This window comes from Chiloscyllium plagiosum, unplaced genomic scaffold, assembly GCF_037043375.1.
Source record: "Chiloscyllium plagiosum isolate Xiang-an unplaced genomic scaffold, Cpla_swu_hap1 HiC_scaffold_6, whole genome shotgun sequence".
Classification (NCBI taxonomy): Eukaryota; Metazoa; Chordata; class Chondrichthyes; order Orectolobiformes; family Hemiscylliidae; genus Chiloscyllium; species Chiloscyllium plagiosum.
Genome location: NW_028270144.1, coordinates 91672884 through 91687836, shown reverse-complemented (window position 1 = coordinate 91687836; position 14953 = coordinate 91672884). Strand labels below are relative to the sequence as shown.

General features: G+C 38.9%; 1 protein-coding gene across 3 annotated transcripts in view; it reads left to right on the top strand.

Moving 5' to 3' along the window:
- flt1 (fms related receptor tyrosine kinase 1) overlaps positions 1–14953 on the top strand; it is a 184560-nt gene that overhangs the window by 161985 nt on the left and 7622 nt on the right. For all 3 annotated transcript variants that reach the window (XM_087988200.1, XM_087988199.1, XM_043692014.2), the window contains 2 exons: positions 3299–3383; positions 11396–11490. In XM_087988200.1, the coding sequence (XP_087844326.1) occupies positions 3299–3383; positions 11396–11490 (180 nt within the window). The remainder of the gene's footprint in view (positions 1–3298; positions 3384–11395; positions 11491–14953) is intronic.

The following is a 14953-nucleotide window of genomic DNA, read 5'->3' as shown; positions in this document are numbered from 1 at the left end:
AGTGTGAATCAGATCCTCAGCTGAATTCTTGGTAGTAGCTGTGTTACTAACTTTAGTTAAGAGCTGGACTGAAAAAAAATGACATAAAGTTGTAATGTCCATTCCTGTGTATCATGCAACAACATTGTCAGGGTCATCGCTGGCAGGTGGCTGTCTCTGCATTTGGGAAAAAAGCTAGTTAAGTGCCTGCTATATAGTTATGGAGAGAAAACATATGCCTGTATTTCTGAAATCCATGTTGAATCTGGAATCTGTTACGCTTATGTTTGAACTTTGAAAATATACAATGCTATTTGTCTGTTTATCCCTTAGATTTAATCAAAGTGCAAAACCATTCCTAAGCTTGCCTTTAACCTTTGGTTTTGGCAACTTCCAGTTATATCATTCAGTTTTTGTTTCTGTATTGTTAAATATGATACATAATTTGTAAAACATAATGTATATACCCCTTTATAATACATTGATTTATGAACTAAGTCATTCTCATTGGCTGGCTTCCCAATTACTTCATATCTTTCAGAAGTAAAACATCCCAAATGACTCAGCATAACAAGTGAGGGGGAGCTTTTAAAGGGATGGTAACAGTAGTACATGGGAGACTTGAAAAGATAGCAGAGCTCGACATTCTGAAGGAGACAAACTTTTAGCTGACTAGCCTCATTTTCATATTTGAAATCTGTCTCCCACCAAAAGCTAGCAAGTGTGCTAGAAAGGCTGTACCAAATACATCCAAGTGTGGAAGTGAAAGAAAGAGGCAGTGTACTATTGATTCTACCGAAGAGCAGAAAATATTGCTTACCTAGTTTTCTGGCATCTTAGATGCTTTCAGCCAGGACCTTTTCTAGCAGATTGGAGTGCAGGAGGGCCTCTTTCAGAGTTGTAAAAATCATTTTTGTCATCAATGATGTCACAAATCAATTTTAGATGCTCAACTGCTGGCAGCAGAAGCCGTGACTGACCTTGAAGTCAGTTGTGATAAGATGTTGCTGGGTAGAAATGATTCAGCCCGCAGTCAATAAGGTCAATGATCGAGATCAATTTTAATCCCTCCCAATCACTATTCCCACTAAATGAAGGGCATTAGATGCATTTAATATCGACTTCATATAAGGCTAGGGAAATAATAATGAGGAATCAAGAAATGGCAGAGGAGTTCAACAAATACTTTGTATCAGTCTTCACAGTAGAATATATAAATAGAATTCTAAAATTTCTAACTAATCAAGAGGTAAAGGAGGAAAGAAAATAAATACAATAACTACCACTAGTGAAAAAGTGCTCGGGAAAGTAATGTTACTAAAGGTTGATAGGTCCCCTGAATCTGATGGGATGCAGCATAGAGTATTAAAGGAAGCAGCTCCAGAGATAATGGTCATGCTGGTTGAAATCTTCCAGAAGTCCTTAGTTCTGGAAAAGTTCCAGAGGATTGGAAAACTGCCAATGTAAGAACTTTTCTTAAAAAGGGAAGGAAATGAAAAACAGGTTACTATAGGCCAATGAACTTAACACCTGTTATTGAAGAACTGTTAGAGCCTATTATAAAGGATTTAATAGCAAAGCCTTTAGAAATACATAATGTGATGGAGCAGAGTCAGCATGGTTTCAAGGATTGGATATGACGTCTGACAAATTTACGATAAGCAACAAGTAGAATAGATAAAGGATAAGCAGTGGATGGAATATATTTGGCTTTTCTGAAAATCTTTGATAAGGTACCATGTGTTAAACTATATGGTAAGATAACAGCCCATGATGTTGGAGATAAGATAGTAGCATGGATAGAGGATTGGCTAACTAATAGACAGAGAGAGTTGAGATAAGTATGATACTTTCAGGACGGCAACCCATAACTAGTGGAGTACCATAGGATTCCTTGCTGGGTCCACAATTATTTACTATATTTGTTAATGACTTGGATGAGTGAAGTGAACATACTATAGCCAAGTTTGCAAATCACCACAAAAATACGTGAAGGCAAATGGTGAGGATGATACAAATAGTCTGCAAAGGAATAGAAACAGATTAAGTGGGTGGAAAAAAACTTGGCAGATGGAATATAATGTGGGAAGATGTGAGCTTATGCACTTTAGCGTGAAGAACAGGTGAGTTTAATATTATTTAAATGGACAAAAGTTACAGAACAGAGGGATGTGGGGAATTCTCATCATTGAATCACAAAAAGGTAGCATCCAAGCTCAGAGGGTAATAGGGAAGACAAGTGGAATGTTGGCATTTATTTCAAGATGGAATGAAGTTTAAAAGTAGGGATATTTTGTTAATACTTTACAAGGTACATGTCGATCACAGCTGGAATACAGTGAACAGTTTTGGGCCCCTTATCAAAGGTAAGGAATACTGGCATTGAAGACAGTCCAGAGAAGGTACAAGTTGGATGCTACTGGGTGTGGAGAGACTGTCATAGGAGGAGATTGGGCCTGTACTTATTGGAATTTAGAAGCTTAAGAGGGAATCTCATTGAAACATTCACAATTCTCAAGGGCCTTGACAGAGTAGACACAGAAATGTTGTTTTCCCTTGTGGGAGAGACTTGGACCAGAGTACATAAACTCAGAATATGAGGTTGCATATTTAAGACAGAGATAAGGAGGACTTTTTTCTGTCAAAGGGTAGTGAATTTGTAGACTTCCTTATGACAAAGGGCTTTCAAGGCTGGGTCATTAAGTATGTTCAAGGCTGTGATAAACAGATTATTAATCAGTAAGGGAATCAAGGGTTATTAGAGAACAGGCAAGAAAGTGGAGGTATTGGATTAGATATAATCTCATTAAATGGTGGAGCACAGTCAATGGATTGAATGGTTTGCTTTTATACCTTTGTCTTATGGTCTACCATATGCTTGCTGTTCTTTTAACCTATTATCTAGTTAGATCTATAGATTTACTTGTAAATTCTGATTTGATAATTACTCGAACTATTTCAGTCGTTAAAGATAATCCTTACATCAAATTTCAATGTTAACTCCCATTTTCCATTTTGTTTGTACATTGTAAATTTGTTTCCAATCAAACTCAAATGTCCAGTGTCCACATAAACCCACATCAGTTTGTGCCATGTGCAATTTTAAACATTCTTCTTACATACCTATATTGATGTCATTACTGTATATTATGCATCAGACATTGAAGATCATTAAACAAAATTTAATGATTAGATTTTGCTCATATTTAAATGCTTTCATATTCCCATATATCAAACAGAATTATGAAGAAATCCTTTTATCTTTGCTTAACTCTGTTTTGTAGACTAATTTAAATGTGTAATGTTGCTTTCACTGTAGATATATTAACACTGGTATGAAGAAACAACCACAGAATGTAAAGACCTTTGAAGACTTACCACTTCAGCTTACAACATTAACAGATGTAAGTTTTCTTATGAATGTACACTGTTATGCACTGTTTGATAGCTTTGGCTCTGTTTCAAAACTTAAGAGTTACAATACAGCTTTGCAAGCATCCTTCCCCACAATACAATGGATAGATGTTATCAACCATGTTATGATAAACTTCACAAAATACATTTGGTTTCCTTCTGAATCTTTGCCTCTTCCCTTTTGAATTTATGAACACCTCAAGCATGATAAATTAATGAAATATAACTTAAAGTGACAACCTGTACTCTCTAATATTATTTCACATTTAAGGATTTGTAAGTTAGTTTTAATCAAATAGAAGAAGATGGACTGATTGAGCTTATGTCTGGCTTAAACTCTGAAAGTTCTTCTAAAATATGCTATGCTCTTCTTTGTTCACTACTTGAGTCAAATGTGAGTAATCCCTTTGTGGTAAATTGATTTCCATCTTTATTGACAGTATTATTACAACAATTGAAAATGATTCATTCTCAGCAATAATGTGTTAGTTTTCCTTTCAAAATTTAATCCACTTCAATTGAAATTGAACCAAATGGAGTCTGTAGCCAAAATTATCATTAGGTACAAAAGAGTTAAAAGATTTAAAATGACAGAGGGAAGGAACTGAACCAGACATAACAACATCTCAAGATGGCAGGTTAATGAGAAGAAATGTTAATCAAAGAATTACACAGTGGAATGAAACAGATAGGACAGAGAATGAAGGACAAGTGGCAACATATCATCAGGCTTTTTTTTAATTTTGGTGATCACTTGCTCCCTCCTTTTCATTTACATTGTCCAGTTGAATGGGATTGTTTGAAGAGTAAGATAAGAAGAAAATATGAGAAGGTATTACACAATATTTTGGAAAACGTGTTTCTCATTACTGTGCCTATTGATATTAAATACAGTTTCCTTGATGGATCAGTTCTGTAACTATCTGATTAAAAACCTAGTCTTTTACAGTACGCACTTATTTGGGAAAGCTTGAAGAATTATTACAAATAGATGTCTATCTTAATTCACTTTTCCTGCACAAACAACTAGATAATTGATTTAAATATTTATCCAAATTGATTGCATTTACAGACAATAAAAACACTAAAAAGTCCTAGAAAATTGAAAATGAAGCATTGAAAATATTTAATAAATTGAGCAAAATATGAATAGCGGCAACAATGGTGAAAGAAAGCTCATACAGAAAAAAATTAGAAATGAAAATAGTATCACTTGATCCACATCTGTTGCATTTGTTTGGGTGATGCCACAACTTGTGTTAGTAGATTTGGGGTGCCTTCCTTTCTCCTCAACCATGGATTCCCTGCTAGCATTGTTAACAGGGGTTTTATTATGTCTTTTTTATTTTTTATACACTTCTGGGACATGGGCATCGCTGAGTGGCAGCATTTATTGCCCATCTTGCCCTTAAGAACATGGTGACGAGCTGACTTCTTGAGCCGCCGCAGTCCATGTGCTATGGATAGACCCACAATGCCCTTAGGGAGGGAATTCCAATGTTTGGACCTGTGTCACTGAAGGAGCAATGATATATTTCCAAGTCAGGATGGTCAGTGGCTTGGAGGGGAACTTGCTAGTGGTGGTGTTCCAATGTATCTACTGCTCTTGGCCCTCTCAATGAAAGTAGTCGTGAGTTTGGAAGGTGCTGTCTAAGGAGCCTTGATGAATTTCTGCAGTGTATCTTATAGATAGTACCCACTGCTGTTACTGAGTGTCAGTAGTGAAAGGAGTGGATGCTTGTCAATGTGGTGCCAAGCAAGTGGGCTACTTTTGTCCTGAATGGTGTTAAGCTTCTGAGTGATATTAGCACTGCACTCTTCCAGCAAATGGGTGTACTCCATCCCACTCCTGACAGTCTGAGGTCATAGAGTCATCTGCATGGAAACACCTTTCGGTCCAACTAGTCCACGCTGACTCTGTTCCTAAACTAAATTAGTCCCACTTGCCTATGTTTGGCCCACATTCCTCCAAAACTTTCCTATTCATCAACTTATCCAAATGTCTTTTCAGTGTCGTAACTGTACCTTCATTCGCCATGCTCTTGAGGTTCATTCCACATATGAACCAGTCTCTGTAAAAAAATATTGCCCCTCATGTCATAGAGTCATAGAGATGTACAGCACGGAAACAGACCTTTCATTCCAACCCGTCCATACCAACCAGATATCCCAACCCAATCTAGTCCCACTTGCCAGCACCCGGCCCATATCCCTCCAAACCCTTCCTATTCATATATCCATCCAAATGCCTTCCAATTGTACCAGCCTTAACCACTTCCTCTGCCAGCTCATTTTATACACGTACCTCCCTCTGCATGAAAAAGTTGTCCCGTAGGTCTCACCCTAAACCTATGCCCTCTAGTTCTGGACTCCCCCATCCCAGGGAAAAGATTTTGACTATTTACCCTTTCCATACCCCTCATAATTTTATAAACCTCTATAAGGTCACCCCTCAGCCTCCGACGCTCCAGGGAAAACAGCCCCAGCCTATTCAGCCTCTCCCTATAGCTGAAAGCCTCCAACCTTGGCAACATCCTTGTAAAGGAGAAAGTGAGGTCTGCAGATGCTGGAGATCAGAGATGGAAATGTGTTGCTGGAAAAGCGCAGCAGGTCAGGCAGCATCTAGGGAACAGGAGAATCGACGTTTCGGGCATTAGCCCTTCTTCAGGATCCTTCTCAACTCCTTGTAAATCTTTTCTGAACCCTTTCAAGTTTCTCAACATCTTTCTGATAGGAAGGAGACCAGAATTGGATGCAATATTCCAACAGTGGTCTAACCAATGTCCTGTACAGCCACAACATGACCTCCCAACTCCTGTACTCAATACTCTGACCGATAAAGAAAGCATACCAAATGCCTTCTTCGTTATCCTATCTACCTGCGACTCCACTATCAAAGAGCTATGAACCTACACTCCAAGGTCTCTTTGTTCAGCAACACTCCCTAGGACCTTACTATTAAGTGTATAAATCCTGCTAAGATTTGCTTTCCCAAAATGCAGCACCTCGCATTTAACTGAATTAAAATCTATCTGCCACTTCTCGGCCCATTGGCCCATCTGATCAAGATCCTGTTATAATCTGAGGTAACTTTCTTTGCTGTCCACTACACTTCCAATTTTGGTGTCATCTGCAAACTTACTAACTATATCTCTTATGCTCAAATCAAAATCATTTATAAAAATGACGAAAAGCAGTATACCCAGCACTGATCCTTGTGGCACTCCAATGGTCACAGGCCTCCGGTCTGAAAAACAACCCTCCACCAACACTGTCTATCTTCTACCTTTGAGCCAGTTCTGTATCCAAATGGCTAGTTCTCCCTGTATTCCGTGAGATCGAACCTTGCTAATCAGTCTCCCATGGGGAACCTTGCCGAACGCCTTACTTAAGTCCATACAGATCACATCTGCCCTCATCAATCCTCTTTGTTACTTCTTCAAAAAACTCAATCAAGTTTGTGAGACATGATTTCCCACGCACAAAGCCATATTGACTATCCCTAATCAGTCCATGCTTTTCCAAATACATGTACATCCTGTCCCTCAGGATTCTCTCCAACAACTTGCCCACCACCAACATCAGGCTCACTGGTCTATAATTCCCTAGCTTGTCCTTACCACCCTTCTTAAACAGTGGCACCACATTAGCCAACCTCCAGTCTTCCAGCACCTCACCTGTGACTATTGATGATACAAGTATATCAGCAAGAGGCCCAGCAATCACTTCCCTAGCTTCCCACAGAGTTCTAGGGTACACCTGATCAAGTCCTGGGGGTTTATCAACATTTATACATTTCAAGACATCGAACACTTCCTTCTCTGTAATATGGGCATTTTTTCAAGATGTCACCATCTATTTCCCTACATCCTATATCTTCCAGATCCTTTTCCGCAGTAACTACTGATGCAAAATACTCGTTTAGTATCTCCCCCATTTTCTGTGGCTCCACACAAAGGCCTCCTTGCTGATCTTTGAGGGGCCTTATTCTCTCCCCAGTTACCCTTTTGTCCTTAATGTGTTTGTGAAAACCTTTTTTATTCTCCTTAATTCTATTTACCAAAGCTATCTCATGTCCCCTTTTTGCCCTCCTGATTTCCCTCTTAAGTATACTCCTACTTCTTTTATACTCTAAGGATTCACTCGGTCTATACCTGACATAAGCTTCCTTTTTTTTCTTAACCAAACCCTCAATTTCTTTAAATCATTCAGCATTTCCTATTCCTCCTGCCTTTATATCCTTCTAAGGAATCACTCGATCTACCCTGTCTATACCTGACATATGCTTCTTTCTTTTTCTTAACCAAACCCTCAATTTCTTTAGTCATTCAGCATTCTCTAAACCAAATATTCCATCTCTCACCTTAAAAATATGCTCCCTTGTTTTGAACTCCCCCACCTTAGGGAAAAGACCCTTGCTATTTGCTTTATCTATGTCCGTTATGATTTTGTAAACCTCAATAAGGTCACCCCTCAATTTCCTGTGCTGCAGTGCATAAAGCTCCAACCTTTCCAGCCAAACATTATAACTCAAACCTTCCATTCTTGGCAACATCTGGAAAATATTTTCTGAACCCTCTCCAATTTAATAATATCCTTTGAATAGCAACATGATCAGAAGTGTGCACAGTACTCCAGAATAGGCCTCACCAATGTCCTGTACAAACTCAACATGATGTCCCAACTCCTGTACTCCAAGGTTTGAGCAATCAAGACAAGTATGCTAAATGCCATCATACTTATCCTGTATATCTGTGACACAGATTTCAAAGAACTATGTACCTGAACACTTAGGTCTCTCTGTTCTACAACACTATTCATACCCCTGCCATTAATTGTATAAGTCCTGCCCTTGTTTGTTTTAACAAAATGCAATATCATGCATTTATCCAAATTAAACTCCATCTGCTGCTCCTCAGCTCATAGACCCAATTGATCAAGATCTCTTTGTAATCTTAGTAACCTTCTTCAGTTTTGGGACCATTCCACAAACTTAGTAATCATGCCTCCTAAATCATCATCCAAATTTTTATATAAATGGTAAATAAAAGTGAATCCAGCACTAATCCCTGTGGAATACCGCTAGTCTCCAGCCTCCAGTCCGAGAAACAACCCTCCACCACCACCCTCTATCTCCTACCATCAAGCCAATTTTTTATTCAGTTGACAAGCCCTCCCTGAATCCCATGTGATCTAACTTGATTAAATGTCTACCATGAGGAACCTTGTCAAAAGCTTTACTAAAGTTCACGTAAACAATGTCTACCACTCTGCCTTCATCATTCTTTTTAATTTTTCAAAAAACTCAATCAAGTGTGTGAGACATGAATTCCTTTGCACAAAACCATGCTGACTATTCCTAATCATTCCTTGCTTCTCCAAACGCATATAAATTCTATCTTCCAGAATTATCTCCAACACTTTACCTACCACCAATGTCAGACTCATAGATTTGTACTTCCCAGGCTTCTCCTTACAGCCTTTCTTAAATAAAAGCACAACATTAGCCACCCTCCAGTCCTCTGGCTCCTCATCCATGGTCATAGATGATACAGGGCCCTGTAATTTCTTCCCTAACTTCCCTGTGATACATTTGATCAAGTCCCAGAGATTTATCAATGTTTATGTTTTCTAAGATTTCCACTCCCCCCCCCCCCCCACCCCCACCCACCTCAGCATTTCCTCCTCTGTAATGTACACTGTTCTCAAAACATCAATATTAATTTCCCAGGGCTTCAGCCACCACTTGTTGCAGTATTCCTAGTCTTTGACCTGCTCTTATAGTGGGAGAAAGTGAGGTCTGCAGATGCTGGAGATCAGAGCTGAAAATGTGTTGCTGGAAAAGCGCAGCAGGTCAGGCAGCATCCAGGGAACAGGAGAATCGACGCTTCGGGCATAAACCCTTCTTCAATCTTGTGCTTGTACAATGAGTCCAGTTGAGTTTCTGGTCAAAGGTAACCCCCAGAAAGATGACAGTAGAGATTCAGTAATAGTAACACCACTGAATAATCAGGACAGTGATTAGATTGTCTCTTATTGGAGATGGTCATTGTCTGCCATTTGTGTGGTACAAATTTTACTTGCCACTTGTCAGTCCAAGTGGATATATAATGCATAATGAAGGATGTGATAAAGATTCACAGATGACAATGTGTATACAGTTTGGCCATCTTCACACAGACTCACAGTCTCCTCTGTCACTCATCCAGATATCTGCAGGTGCTTCTGCCTCTCGCTTTAGATCTTGTAGTCAGGTGGCATCTCATTCATCCTCATGTCTCTTAACCCTCTCCTTTCGCCTTTTATTGCCTGGTGCTATACACATCCTGTATAGTGTCCTGCTCCTTGCACCAATTTCTAAGTGTACCTTTCCTAGTCCTGATTCTGGAGTCCAAACAGCTAAGAACACTGCTATAATACTCATGTGATACCAGATAAAACCTGAACCACTGGGATTTTTAATTCTAGATCCTTCCCTAACCTGTAATTGACCTTTAACTACTATCCCTTAAACTATTTAAAAAAAAAAATTCTTACATTGGAACGATGCCCTTGTCTTGATAAAATGGTTTGACATCAGAAAGCTGCTGAATTCCTATCACTAGGACATGGCCTTGTCCCATTCAGCTTCTCTTTATCCTTTCATTGACCATGGGCATCATTAGCATTTGTTATTTATCCCTAACTGCATTGATCTGAGTGATTTTCTAGGCTGTTTCATAGAATAATAGAATCCCTGCAGTGTGGAAGCTGGCCATTTGGTCCATTGAACCCACACCAACCCTCCAAACCACTCTCCAGACCACTCTCCTACCATATCCCCATAACCCCACATTTTCCCTGGCTAATCCACCTACCCTGCACACCTTTGGACTTTCAGAGGGCAGTTTTAAGTTAATCACATTACTATAGCTCTGGAGTTACATGTAGGCCAGACCAGGTAAGGATGGTAGATTTCCTTCCCTACGTTAGCACTCTACAATGCTGTCATTGTTGCCAATACTACAACTTATTTTTTTTTTATTTAGATTTATTAATTAAATGTAAATACTGACCGCTGGCATGGTGAAATTTGAACCTGCATCCTCAAGATGTCATTCTGAGACTCTGGACTATTCATCCGGTGACATTACCACAATGCCACCAACAACTGCTAAACTCCACACAGTAAATTTAAAAATCTTACCCAGAATGAGCACACAAGAATCAGTATGATTTATGAAAAAAGATCAGTGATTTGCCTTTTTACTCTAAGAGGGAAAAGGAAATTCCATTCAGAACTAGAAGGACAACACTGAATCATTGAGAAGCAATTATACAAGCAGAGGAGAGGTTGATCGGTCATTTAAGATGGGTTGAATGGCCTTCATTTGTATATTGAGATCTTTGTAAACTAAGTAGCTATTTTAAGTAAGTAAGTAATGTATTCCATGCACTATGTGCAAGCCCAACATAATTTATTGTGTACCTTCCCATTTGGCATCATAGATTTGAAGCAGGCCTTTTAGTCCCCTGAGCGGTTCATTGTTTAGTCATAAATGTCCTATGACCTATTGCCATCTCTTTGTGCCATTGACCTTTTCCCCACTGAATCCATTAATCTCAAATCTAAAATTTGTTACAAATCTAGCCTTAGTTGCATTTGCAAATGAGAGTTCCAAATGTCTATTAACCTTTGTATGTAGAAGTGTGTTCCAATATCACTCTTGAAAGGACTAGCTGTAAACACTAATCTGTCCCGCTTCGTCCTAGGCAGAAGAGATTGAATACATATGAATATTGTAAAATTGTATTATTTTAAGATATTATATCATATAGGACAGTGGTCAAAAGGATAACAACGCATAATGAATGCCGCTCCCACTTCTACTATTTAAAAGAGAAGTGGTATTCAGAATGATTTAATCATATTTCAGAATATTAGAAGGGTCCATTTGATTGTACAGCAAATAACCAAGTTAAATAGCAAAGCTGCATGAGCCAACTGTTATTTATTTTTCAGGATTATCAGACTGATAGTGGAATGGTGTTGACATCAGAAGAATTGGATCATCCAATGTGGGCAGATATCAAACCAAGGCATTTGTATTCTTTTGGGTAAATCAACACAATATTAAATATGCAACATATTTGTTAAAAGCTGTAATTGTAACAGTTGAGACCAGGAAAAAATAAGACATGTTTCAGAAACTTAAATGACCAGAGCAGGAAATGTTGCAGTGTAGCACTTTGTGTTCGATTGCACTGAATTTACAGGCAAGTAATTAAGTAGGAAGTGATTTTTGTGATGAAATGTGTTTTGAGTATAGCTACATTATGCAGTATAAACATCATTTCAAATAGTGATGGTGAAGCAAACTTGCAGTAGCAGCTTAATTCCTCAGTAAACTTCTGCTATTTATGAGTATCCCATTAATTATGTGGTGTCTCTGACATTCATTCTAACTTAATTAGGTTGCAAAATTTAGAATAAAAGTACTGGCACGTTTTTCACATGAAATACTTCCTGCACTTTCCTGTTTCCGAAAGCTTTCTTTCTCTGTAAAACAGAAATAGATTCAGTTTGTAGAGTTTTTAAACAGCTGAGTTACTATAGAAAGACATGATTGGGTTTTTAATAAAATGATATGCTTAAAGCAGAACTGAAAAGACTAAAGCAGTCAAAATGTTGAGGAAAGATTGACGTAAAGTGGTGAGACTTTAGTAAAGCAAAGTAACAATTGTTTTTACAAATGTAAGAAATAATGTGAAATATTTCAGAAGTAACAAACAATAGTAGGACAGTGAGTACGATAGTTGGTGAAAGCATGCATTTTGGTACATAGTTCTGCCCACTGGTCCCTGGTGTAATGTAAAAGAATTAGCCTTGTGTACATTGCACAACATTCATAAACAATTTAAACAATTTTACTTTTATATTTTGGCGAGAGTTGAAATAAAGGATATCCTAACAGGTTGTTCTCCCAAGTGACTTCTTTTTCTAAACTAACTTACACAAAAAAGCAAAGCACAGCACGTAACAGGGGTAAGATAATTTTTTTAAAATCTATAATTGTTAGATGTTATGCAAACCAATCCATCATTAAAAAAAGAAACTACTTGCTTTTGAAATGTACTGAAAGGCCTACATTTTCACAACATCAGGGATTGGCAGTGAATGGAATGGAGTACAATTCCAAGTTGCACATCCGTGGTTCACACAGGCAGCTGCAATTATAAAGTAGTGGCTGCCTCCAGTCATATCTGATCTTCATCAGCTAGAAGTGGAAAACAGGTTGTGTGCAGTTTGGACCTGTTAAGAGGACCTGTTAAGAGGACCAGTTAAGTTGCTTGGGTAGATAGGGTATATTTTTGAATGGATTAGCTATTATTTTGGATATAGTCCCTGGCCACATTTTGGGGTGGCCAGGTGCTCTCTCAGGGGCCTTTTGAAAAAAAGTAAATTGCTTTTTGGGTTTGCTAAAGGTAGACAGGATTGTGTGTAAAAATGCATAAACGGTTTTGGAACGGTTGAGGGAACTATCAGGAACAACTGTAAAAGGGATCCATAAAGTCATTTAAAGAAGCTGCCTTTTATATATTTCAAAATGTTATCTGCCATTTTTTTTAAAACGTCACCTTTGGACATTTAGGAATTGCATTAAATCTTAGCATGGGCCCTGAGAACGGCCCAAAATGGATACTGGTTGGGTTGACGTCTGGGTTATTATGAGCTTTAGGGGTGCATGGTGGGGTGGGGGGTGGATAGGTTGACATGGAGAGAATAAAGGGCCGTGAAGGGTGGGTGTGGTCATAGTTTAATATAGTTGGGCAAGAAAGGTGAGTGAGGGTGTGAGGGGTGAACACCGTAATGCTATATTTTGATGTATTGATTTTCTAAAAATGTTTCATTTAAAGTGCATCTGCACGCTGCAGCTTCACACTGTTGACAGGATCATTTCTTTGCCAAGAAAATCCAAAGCTCAAAATGAAAATCTGTAGTTCCAGACACTTCCTCCTGGGTTGTGTTTGCAAAGCTGGTCAATGGAATATTGCGTGCAATTCTGGCCTCCTTCCTATCGGAAAGATGTTGTGAAATTTGAAAGGGTTCAGAAAAGATTTACAAGGATGTTGCCAGGGTTGGAGGATTTGAGCTATAGGGAGAGGCTGAACAGGCTGGGGCTGTTTTTCTTGGAGCATCAGAGACTGAGGAGTTTACAAAATTATGAGGGGCTTGGATAGGATAAATAAACAAAGTCTTTTCCCTGGGGTGGGAGAGTTCAGAACTAGAGGGCATAGGTTTAGGGTGAGAGGGGAAAGATATAAAAGTGCCCTAAGGGGCAACTGTTTTCACGCAGAAGGTGGTACGTGTATAGAATGAGCTGCCAGAAGAAGTGGTGGAGGCTGGTACAATTGCAACATTTAAAAGGCATTTGGATGGGTATATGAATAGGAAGGGTTTGGAGGGATATGGGCCGGGTGCTGGCAGGTGGGATTAGATAGGGTTGGGATATCTGGTCGGCATGGACCGGTTGGACCGAAGAATCTGTTTCCATGCTGTACATCTCTATGGCTATGACTCTATTATGTCCCAGACAAAGTACTTCATTGCTTCACAAGTGCAATAACTTCTGGTTCTCAGAATGAGATTGCAAGAAGCAGGAATAGAAGAAGGCCATTCAACCCATCAAGTCTGCTCCAGCAATCAATGAGATTATGGCAGCTGTGATAATCCTCAGCTCCACTTTCCTGCTTTTCCCCCATGAGACATGATTTTCTTTCTCATTAAAATCTATCTTGATTATACCTTAATGACCCAGCCCTCTGTCATAAAGAATTCCACAGATTTACTACCTTCTGAGAGAAGAAATTCCTCCTCATCTTTGCCTTATATGTGTGTCTCCATTACTCTGACTTTATGCCTTCTGTCCTAGACTCTCCCAGAAGGGAAAGCAACTTCTGCCCATCTACTCTGTCAAGCCCCCTAAACATATTGCATGTTTCAATTAGATTGCCTTACATTCTTCTAAATTCCAATGTGTATAGGCCCAATCTACTCAATCTCTCTTCATAAGATAGTCCCGCCATATCTGGGAACAACCTAGTGAACCTTCTCTGTACTGTCTCCAATGCTAGTCTATCTTTGTAAAGTGCTATCCAATTTCTGCACAGCAAGGCTCCATAAACAGCGAAAGAAAAGAATGACCAAATGGGCTGTCTTGGTGGTGTTGATTGAGGAATATTGTCCATAACACCATTACTGAAAAAGGAGTTCGGCTGAAGGTTCATACCAGTTTGAAAAGTTAAACCTGTTCCTCTCTCTATGGATGCTCCCAAGCCTACAGATTTTCTCTAGCATTTTCTCTGTTTTTACAGGAGAACACTCCACACTTCCTCTAATTATGTCACAAGCTCTTTTATATCCTCTTGATTGGACAGGCACAGTCTTTGTTTACCAGTATTATCAGTCGGGGAACACAACCTACAATCCTTCCTCAGTATTTCATTGACATGTCAGCCTAGATTATGTGTTTGTTTATGTCAAATGTGGCCTAACTGCTGCCAAACTGGTTACTCAAAT